We start from the raw sequence: 10,941 nt of genomic DNA, 5'->3' as shown, positions 1-10,941 counted from the left end.
TTTGATGGTATGAAATTCAGCACAAGTTCAAATTTATTTGCAGATCGTCACACATAAAATGATTAGATATTGTACAATAACATCTTTAGTGTATATACATGGGTCACAGCAGTTTTCACGCTGTTGCCTGTGCTGCCTTTTTCTTTTTCATCTGTTTTCTCTTTATCAGTTTTTTTTTCAGCTGTCCATGTTTCTGTCTCTGAATGCTCTCCTGGATTTTTTGTTTAAACTTCTTCTTCTGGCTCCTGATCTTCTCCAGCTCGGCTTTTCTCTTAGCCTCGAGGTCTGGATCCTGAAACGGCAGTTTGACAACAAATCAACAACAGCTCAGTTCGCATGTTCAGATTCTCAGAAGCCTAATCATTTAATTACGTACCTTCCCCTCCAAGATCAGCTGTTTCCTTTTGTTGATCTCCTTTTTCTCATCAAAGTCTGTTGACTCAAGTTTCTACAATGCAGAAAGGAGTTTACCATCAAAACATTACAAGTCATTTTAGTGAGAAAATCTGACACAAGTGTCTAGTCTGAAAAATATAAACAGCAGTGACTTACATTATGTTGTCAATCATTAAGTCAAAGAAAGAAAAAGGTTTTAAAGTACTGGTTCTGACAGATCCATCATTAATGTAGTCTCCTGAACACTACAGACTCAAATAAAAAAAAGTTGCTAAACTACTAAGAGGTGACTGATAATGAAGATAAGAGGCGTCATACTATTTCAATCTCCCGTCTGGTCACGTTGACCTGGGTGAGGATCTTCAGGACTTCTTTCTCCTCCACAGGATACTCCTTCAGCTTTGTCTCTAGTAAAACAACAGACCAGTTTGTGTTGAGATACACCGTACTTTAAATACTACACACACATCAGTATTTCCAGCTTCTTGGGTTTTTTGTCAGATGGTTAAGACTAGGACTGTTGAAATGAATTAAGAAAAAAAAATCAATACTATATATAAAAATATATAAATGTTTGCTAACGATAGCTAAGCACCCGCATGTGAAAACGAAATGCTTTTGTAATGTCACGTCTGATGAACGATACGTTAGCGGGAGTGAGAAACAAGGCATTGAGGTCTTAACATCACGGAGTACGTAACGTTAGTACAGGGGGAGTGACAGGCTGCGGCTGGAAATGGGGAAATAGCTCTTTTTTTTTTAAATCGACATAGCTCGTTCTTGTTTCCTATCTGCGGAGCTTAGGAGCTTCATGGAGACAGCTAAAGTTAATGTTAGCTGCCCTACAGCTGTCAGAGTAGCTTCGACTTAATATATTACCTTTATAATAGCTGCTGTATTCTCAGTAATGTGACAACGTGCAAGAAACAGGTTGCTTATACATCACTAAAATAGTAGTGACCGTACCGTTTGGCTTAGTTTTCAATGCCGTTAGCATCGTGGCTAACACTTGTTACTTATCTAGATTATGACAAATCGTTTCGGCTGTGCTTTCTAACATGTTATTGTGCTAACCGAGCACCGTTAGCCTTTACAACAGAGCCGCTTCAAGTAAAAGTATGGCCTCAGCGTGGCTGGTCATCATAGCGACGGCTGGTACCAGGCACTATTTTTCATAATGGAAAACCAAAACAGGCGAGTCGAGCTGGTACCATGTAGTGGGAAAGTAACTACGAAGTTACACACGCCCTTAGGGTAGGATGTCACAGAAATATACTAATTTATGGTAATACAGCAGGTATTCTTTCTGCCACATAGCATCATCTTTTATCAATTGCATGCCATTTTGCAACAACTCAGTGCTGAACCATAACACACAGGGTCTCTGAGGCGTTCCTGTCCTTCCCAGTTTTGTAATACAGGCTAACTATTAAACATGTATATTAAAAGGAGCTACTGGCCATATCGATGCTTTGGAAGTGAACATGTTAACATTGTAGCTCATGATCAGAAAAAGAGAACAAGAAATGAGAGAACAAAGTCACCGTGCTGGTGATCTTCCACTGACACACAACATCTGACATTAGGTTTTTTCTATCCTGTGCGACTGAACACTGGCATAAAACAAGCTTCATTTCAAGTAGAACAGATGTTCACACTGCAGCCACCAGTACAGGTCAGAACAGAGTTTAGCTGAGCTCTGGAAACGCACCTAAAAAGGAAAAGGTTTTTCCTGTGTACTACATTTTAATTCAGTCTTTATGACCAAGTGAGTGACTTACGAATCTGTCCTTCGATAGAGTGGACCAGGTGGATGTCGTACTGCGTCACCAGTGTGATGGACACTCCATTCCTCCCTGCAGAGGAAGGAAACCTTGTCATGTACCAGCTGCATTTATTTCAGAGGTTTTATGATGTAGAGTGAGTCATCGATGGGGGACACATGGATGATGTAATGTTGGTGTTTCTGAACTTATCGTAAGTTAACATTTACTTGAAAGTTGTTAAAGGTTACCTGCTCGTGCGGTTCGTCCGACTCTGTGGATGTAGATCTTGGGAAGGCCGGGGGTGTTGTGGTTGATGACGACCTGGACAGTTGGAATATCCAAACCCCTGTGAACCGAAAAGAACAGGAAGGATGTCAAAACAAGGTGATTTCAGACTGAATCTCTCAGTCTGAAACTGAGGTTTAACAACATGAGGAAGAATTGAATGTGGATGTTCTTACCTGGCCGCCACGTCTGTCGCAACCAGGATTTTGAAGACGCTGGCCTTGAACTTTGCGAGGTTTGCAAATCGTTGTTTCTGGAGAAGATAAAGAGCAGTTGTTCATTCTGAAGGCCCCGTTTAATCTGCTGTAGTCCCTTACACAGACGTTTTTATATATTAACACAATGGCTTTGTGCTCGCTATATACGTTTCTGTCTTTGTCCCTTTAATGACACAAATGTGATTTCCCCCATCCAACACTAGCTTGTCGTGGAGCTCTAGGGACCGGCGATAAAGGGACACAACACCATTGTGTTGGAGGAAGTCTCTGCTCTCGCACAAAAGCAAAGTCAAATTATTTGCATGTGCAAACTTAATTGACCAGTAAAACAGATTCTGATACAGACTCTCTCTGTAAAAAATCCTTCAGCAGGCCTCCGGTACTAAAATTCACTAATGCTACTTTCTCTCTGTGATGGATTAAATTCAAATTTTTTGAGTTGCACTAGTCTCACCTGTTTCATCATGGAGTGCAGGGAGATGGTTGGAAAGTTAAATTCCCGCAGCATCATGGTGAGGACTTGGCAGTCCCTGAGTAAGAAACAACAAATTGTTTTATGTAACATCTATACTTTTTCATATGAACCACATCAAATCAACATGTACATGCACAGAGACTTCTAGCTGCTGATCACACTCAGGTTCAAGTTTCAAAGACATCAAATTTCACCTTATAAGCAAAATTTCTGGTCACCTATTTAAAAAGAAAAGACCAAAATGTATGCTATTGGTAACCTATTTTGTCCCACTATTACACTATTAATCACAACCCGAAACTGCAGTCTCAACAATCATCATGGAGTTGTATCAACAGCACACTGGCGACATTACAAGTTTCATAGCGGCTTTAGAAACCCTTCATCGCATTAGGGTAAGATTGTACTGGCATGTACTATATATGTACATTTTAATTACTTCTGGGCTTCTTACTTGCACGTGTTGGTGAAGATGATGATAGACCAGTCGTCATGCTCGTCAGTAAACGTCTGGATCAAGTGGACCAGGTAGGCGTCCTTTACCTTCTCTGGAGTGAGGATGTACCTCTGGTCCAGCTCCTCCACGGTCCGTGTCCTGTAAACAACATTGTGATCTTTCACTGTTTCCTATCGATTTATATATAGATAGGTTTTCTGTTGCCAGAGAGGTCAGACGTCATAGTACAGAACATCAAATCTGGAGCCGGTATGGATTCAGGCCAGGATTTGTGCAAGATGGATTTGAACGTTATGTTGGATACATTTTCCGTTCCACACAGGACACACCTGCGTGAGTTTGTAGCTGCTTTCTGCGCATATCTGAATCCTAGGCTGCAAACGGTCTGATGATTCATAAATCCAGCAGATGGCTCATTCAACCACACTTAACTCCCTTCACTTGCACGACTCTGCCTCGCATGCAAAAGGCATTTGTGCGAGAGATATGCTTCGGCGATTAGCTGCACCTCAGATCAGATGACAGGCAAACTGATCTTCCAGGCTGGTGCTCCTGTTTTTATAAATAACGAAGATTTCTCGCACAGAATGCATCAATTGCAATGCAGCTTCACCAAATGTGACTCTGAGTGTTTTATGTCGACTTCTTTTTTTTTTTTTTGAATGACCTGAAATATGTAGGCCGATACCTACAAATACACTGAATACACCTCTGCAAATAAAGTTTAAAACAGATCAAAATTACACTTGCAATGTCCTGTGAATTTGCTAAATATTTCTATAAACAGCCCTTAAGTGGCAGCAGGTTACTCACTCGGACTTGCTCTCCCAGAAGAAAGGTTTGTTCATGGCGATGTTCTTCAGCTCGTGCAGGGTTTCAGTGAGCGTGGCGCTGAACAGAAGCGTCTGCCGTTTAGCCGGTAAAGTAGCCAGGATCGTCTCCAGGTCTTTGGTGAAGTCAGTACAGCCCTGCTCCAACAGCCGGTCCGCCTCGTCCAGAATCTGACAAACACACAAAGGCGATGTCACAAACTGTTGAAACCTTGTCCAAGTCTCAGCGTGTGGTCTGTCCTGGACTCACTAGGAACTGGATCTTGCTCATGCTGAAGGTGTCGGAGCTGCGGATGTGATCAGCCAGCCGTCCGGGCGTCGCTACGACTACATGTGGCTGGTTGGACAGCTCCAGGGCCTGGCTCACCATGTCTGTCAGTAACACAGCAGCGACAACATCAGCACAGAGGAGAGGCTCAGACAGAATTCAACAGTAACTGGAAGCCGCGTTTCATTTAAGTTTCTGCAGCCGCAATGCAACACTGGGACTTTAAAAGCCCAGCAGACTCTCAGAATAAAGGAAATACCCATTCCACCGACGATGATGCAGTCTCTCAGACCCAGTGGCTTCCCCAGGACTCGAAACTGCTCTGCAATCTGATAGGCGAGCTCCCTGCATGACATCACATATACAACACCATCAGCTGGATATATGGGAACATATTTCTTACAGTGCTATTAATCTTAAGTATCACTAACACGTTGTCCTGAGCCAAAATGAAAACCATCTGTGTTGAAATCCTGGCTGATAAACTTTAAAGGAAACTCATTATCCTGAATTTGTTACTTTGGAATAAAACTCTTTTCTCAGATGTATACATTATTTAGGATCTGAGGCTTATATGTGTATCTGACATGCAAAGGACTTGGATATTAAAGGTCCCATGGCATGAAAATTTCACTTGAGGTTTTTTAACATTAATATGCATTCCCCCAGCCTGTCTATGGTCCTCCAGTGGCTAGAAATGGTGATAGGTGTAAGCCGAGCCCTGGGTATCCTGCTCTGCCTTTGAGAAAATGAAAGCTCAGATGGGCCGATCTGGAATCTTGCTCCTTATGGAGGTCATAAGGAGCAAGGTTACCTCCTCTTTCTCTGCTTTGCCTGCCCAGAGAAACAGACACAGAAATGGCACATACTAAGGAAAGCTCATTGTGAGATTGTCTCTAGTGGCTGTAATTCTGCACCAAGGCTGAATTTCGGGAAAGAGACTTCAGATACAGTATTAGGGGACCACTAAGGTCTATATAAAAGCATCCAAAGAGCACCATGTCATGGGACCTTTAAGATTGTTCAGTTTAGAGTCATTATGCTTATATTTTGATAAACTGACAACCTCTCCTTTACCACTGATGTTTCAGATCACAAACATGACATGATATTGAACATGGAAATGACACAATCTGACAGGAAGAATAGCCATTCATTAAACAACAAAACGTGTTTTGATGTGGATTTTCACCCCCATAAAAGTGTAGCAGGGTCTTCCAGTTTGCTCTCTGACACTACATAACACTGACCTGGTTGGAGTGAGCACCAAGCAGAAGATGCCATATGGGTCCTCTGACAGTTTCTGCACCACCGGCAACACAAACGCTGCTGTCTTCCCACTTCCGGTCTTAGCACAGCCCATACAATCCCGACCTAGTAGGAAAAACACCTTCATTCACCTGCTCTAAACTCTGGTGAGTAGTACCCTTGTGATGACTTCAAATGATTGTACTTGTAAGCATAACAATACTTTTCTCATCATTGCTGACCATGCCAAACTCCACGAGAAAATGTCGGATCACGTACTCTATCTTTACGTATCTACAAACTCACAGACATGGATCCGATCATAACTTTAAACGTTTACTGATCCATATATTTTTCCGGCAAATTTGGCGGCAGTCAGATGTGGGAAAACATTTTATAGTTGACTACTAATCATAGACTATTAACAGTCTATGCTACTAATGTGTATTTTGAGGTTGAGAATAATGGGAAAACAGTGGCCTTAATTCCTGACTTCTGAATCGTACCTCTCAGTTAAAAACTTATAGTATTTGCTAATTTGGAGTATGTATCTTCTTCCAGGTGTTTACCTTGCCTGATCATCACTGGCCATTAAATTGATGAGCTCTGCATTACCTGTCGCGACTGCTGATTCTGATGTTTACATTGCAGGTAGCTGGCCAGGGTGACATGTTTCTAACCTGAAGATTTAACAAAAGCTGTCTTACCTTCTAGTATGGGCGGCATGCAGTTTTCCTGGACAGGAGTGGGTTTGTTGATCCCCAGCTGTTTACACTGTTTAACCAGCCAGTCTGAGAGACCCAGCGACGAAAAGTCAGTCATTTCTGATTTATCTCGTTCTCTGAGGCTGGATGAGTACTTCTGTGCAATTTATTTTACAAAATAATCACTGAAATACTCAATTTTAACGTAGAGTAAAACATCCTCGTGTCTGTGTTACGTGTCGCTGTATGATTACGTAACCGCACTGTCTTCTTCTCCAAAGTGACGGCAGACTGGAAGTTGCGCAGGCGCGTTGCTGCCCTCTGCTGTTCAAATGTCGGCTTTGGTGTTGTCATCAACACGATCAAACAAGTTTTTTTTGCCCCTGGAGAAATTTAAAATGTTGGTCACATTATTTTGATAGGCTGACCCCACCTTTATCATAAACCAATGAGTTTCCCCCCATACGTTTAACCTCGGTTAGTATTTTAATACGGTCACATACTGAAAGTTGGTAGTAGCCTGTTGTTCTCTTAATACATCCATGGTTGTAGGCCTGTGTTTTCCAGTGGTGGAAGAAATACTCTGATATTTTACTTAAGTAAAAGCACAAATACTGCAGTGTAGAAATACTCTGTTAGAAGTAAAAGTCCTGCATTCAAACTTTACTTTGTGCTTTAATTAAAAGCACAAAAGGATTAGCATCAAAAAGTAAATGTACTCATGCAGAAATGGCCCATTTCAAAATAAGTTTTATTCTTTTATTGAATTATAATTATTATTGAATTATAATTATAACATCACTTTTTAATGCTGCAGTTGGTAAAGGTTGGCCATTTATTATATTTTGTATTACTAATCTAAATCTACAAAGTAACTAGTAAATAAAGTTACTAAATAAATGTAGTGGAGTACAAAATTTCCCTCTGAAATGTAGTGAAGTAGAAGTATAAAGTAGCAGAACATGGAAGTTAAGTACAATACCTCAAACTTGTACTTAGGCTAGGTGCTGTAGTTGAGTAAATGTACTCCTCGCCTCACATTTTTTATCTATAGTTGACCCTTCACTTGGGAGCCCTGCGGCATAAATGAGCTGTTGGCCCCTACCAAAAACCCCACCACCATCTTGTTGTGCATTGTGTATGTATTCCACACATACATAGGCTGATCAGCTGAATATAGGAATATGCAACATGTAAGCACTATGTATAATTAACAGTAGTTTTTGGGGCTCAGGATTACAGGATCTGTGGGGCCCTATTCATTTCAATATTGTAATTAAGTGGTGCATATTCACAAACAAATGTGCAATTATTCAAATGAACACAAACCATTCACTCAGTGGGATAGGGGATTTGCCAGCTTTGCTCATGCAGTTAGTAATCCAGCCTTGTACAGTGTTACATAATCTAATGGGTCACATATACACCTCCACAGTTCTCTAGATCTGATCTGGTTCAGCTTTTCCTACCCTTCAGTGCTGCATGCACCTGTTTCATCTGCTCCTGGCCGTTTGGTCGGTGGACAAAATTAATTGTTGTTATTTGTGATACAGAAAATATAGGAACATGTGGGAGGAAAATAAATGAATGAATGAATTTATTGGCCGTAACCAAAGGGTAGGGTCAGAAGCTTCAGTTTATATCAGCCCCGCCCCCCCTTTATAAATTTAAGATTAACAAACAAATTGTCTAGCAAAAATTTACAAGACAAGAAAGATAAAATAGAAATAGAACATATACACTTATCCAGATAACTTTCAACATACATGCATACATACAGTGTGTTTGCATATGCATGCATATACCCATAAGGGTCAGTATTGATATACAGTACATTGCCACCATAAGGTGAATAATATCCTAAATAATGATGATAACCATAATGATGATAATGATGTTCATCATCATCACCATTATCAACATTCTCACAGAATAATACTACTCAATGTCTATACTTATCTAGTGTCATGTCTTTGAATCCTTTTTTAAATTTGAAGATATTCCTAATATGTTTTAATTCATCTGGTATTGCGTAAACCTACTTTCTCCATGAGACAGAGGAATCAGGTGTCAGGTTGTTCATGTTCATGTTCATAATTTCACTGTGAGTATTCCTTTTCTGCTATGGCCCTAATTTTACCTTGTAAAAGCCCAAACATGTAAGTGATTTTTATTTAGCAACTGGTGGCTGCCTTAATCAGTCTTTACTGGCAGTCTGTGCTTTCCTGCTGACCACACTGACTTGTTCCTCTGACTGACATGAAATAATTAGGCTTAAAGGACCTTCTGATTTTTATGAAGTTGATTTGTATTGCGTTGGTCTGACATTCAAAAGGATTGCACTCACAAGCTTTTTTACCTTTTTAAAATTAAAGTCCAGCCAATGAGATTAATTACAAAACAGCTCCTTTAAAAATGTTAATCATTTATGATTTGATTCTCTGTCTAGACTTTATTTCTGGTGCAGATGATGCTTTGTTTGCCACATTATAGGTCTGCCACAGTGAGCGTGAAGAAGACACTATGAGTTTCATTCAGTCACTGCTTGACTTGGAAAAGGAGAAAACTCTTCTCCAAGACCCATCTGTGTGTGCACACTGGGGCTGCCAAAGGTGATTAATACTCTTTGTGTTAAAGGCAGAGGGCTGGAGGTTCAGCTCCATCCTGCCCAGACCGTCCAGCTGTGCTGCAAACTGCCTCGGACCGGCTGAGAAGTGTCTCTCTAAATGAGCATGAGGGTTGTTTGCATGTAAGGCGGAAATCTGATGTTCCCTGCAGCACAAAGCAGCAGTCAGCTGCATCGCTGTAACAGGCCACTGAGCAGCACGATTAATGCACAGGAGCGGCTCCCGTCACTCTTCCGCTACATTTAATGCTCCACTCTCCCATGTTCACCCTGTATTCATGCAAATAAGTGGTTTATTTTGAAACAGAGTTGACTTCAAACTAAGTCATGTGATTTTCAACAGTTATATAAAGAAAGTTTTGAAACCATAATATGAATAAGTAAATGGGTGAAATGCCCGCCAAGTTTCTTGTCTTTTTTTGCCAATTAGGAGCTCCGTAAAAGTTTTACATTTCAAAAATTGCACTTTATTCTATATTTTATGTCTGGGGTAAATTGCTATCTTTCATACAATATCTAAAATGATCATAATTGCATATGTGCATGTGTGTTCATTTGTATTTGATGTTTGTCAGATCAAGTCAAATGTATAAAGAGCTAAGAAAACCATATGTGCATCAAATGGGAATTTGTTTTACTAAACCTTATAAATTTGATCACTGAAATGAGAAAAAGCTATTTAAAACTGGTTTGTTGATCTTATGCATTAATATGCAACGCGTATATACTGAAAAATCACTGGAACAATCATATTATATTCCCATGAGCACCTTCAATATATATCACTTGTTGTGAGCATATTTTTCTGTTTTTTGATTTTGTTAGATGTTCTGTGTGATATTTAAAGGGTCATATTTGTGCAGGTTTTCTTCAGTTATGTTTAAAGAAATATCTTTGCTATCTTTCATATTATGTGATTTTCAAAGAGATTAACAAGGCCATTTCATGTGCTCCACTGCCTAATGAAATAAATCATTATACCAATGCATAATATTCATGTAGGGATTTTATAGGATTACCATATAGCTCTTTATGAACAGCTTAATATGGAGTATGATCTGATTTAACGTGAGATCAACACAGTCAGGGGGTGCATGATTGTACATCTGACTGATTATTTGCTAAATCGTTTTTGTAAACAGCCAATTGGCTTCTGTTCTTCCACCAGTAATTTCAGATGCTTCAAGATTTTATTACGCTGCATCTCATAAATATGCACTGAGGGCTTTTAAGACATGTAGTATTTTATATTCTGACATTTAGGTGGAGGATGAGGTGGAGGGAAGAGGGGCGGGTTTTTAGTTTGCGTTATGGCCATCAGATGGCGCTTAAGAGCCTCCTCGGTCCCACCGAGAGAGTTGAATGGGATCCCAGTGTGATTTGGCACAGAGGCGGGAGGGGAGCACAGCACAAGTCCTGGATGAGGTTTGAGCCAAAAGCACTCTGGTGCCCGACTTTTGTCGACATACCTCCGTCTGTCTGGCCCACAGAACTGAGCCAAAGGATTCACGGTGCGTAATTACGCACAGGGACGATATATCCGTGGTTGTTCGCCGTGGAAAGCTGCGGACAAAGGAAGGCAGACAGGCTGGAGTACAACAGCTGATTTGAGAAGAGAGGAGTACTGTTGGAGGGGTAACGGGAGAAATCTGGAGTCGGAAGTGATTT

At 40.6% G+C, this 10,941-nt stretch overlaps 1 protein-coding gene across 1 annotated transcript; it reads right to left on the bottom strand.

Annotated features, from left to right (window-relative positions):
* Positions 1 to 6,928, bottom strand: ddx49 (DEAD (Asp-Glu-Ala-Asp) box polypeptide 49). The gene is made up of 13 exons (XM_039811369.1): positions 6,651 to 6,928; positions 5,946 to 6,069; positions 4,955 to 5,040; positions 4,678 to 4,799; positions 4,411 to 4,598; positions 3,595 to 3,735; positions 3,120 to 3,195; positions 2,624 to 2,700; positions 2,411 to 2,508; positions 2,178 to 2,252; positions 715 to 803; positions 377 to 448; positions 1 to 292 (listed from the first exon to the last, which is right to left on the bottom strand). Exons 1-13 carry the CDS (start codon positions 6,763 to 6,765, stop codon positions 116 to 118), a joined length of 1,440 nt encoding a protein of 479 aa, XP_039667303.1. The 5' UTR covers positions 6,766 to 6,928; the 3' UTR covers positions 1 to 115.
* Between the last annotated feature and the right edge of the window lie 4,013 nt (positions 6,929 to 10,941).

The sequence above is a fragment of the Perca fluviatilis genome, chromosome 9, assembly GCF_010015445.1.
Source record: "Perca fluviatilis chromosome 9, GENO_Pfluv_1.0, whole genome shotgun sequence".
Taxonomy (NCBI): domain Eukaryota; kingdom Metazoa; phylum Chordata; class Actinopteri; order Perciformes; family Percidae; genus Perca; species Perca fluviatilis.
The sequence above is the reverse complement of the archived record's forward strand: the minus strand, read 5'-3'. Positions and strand labels throughout refer to the sequence as shown.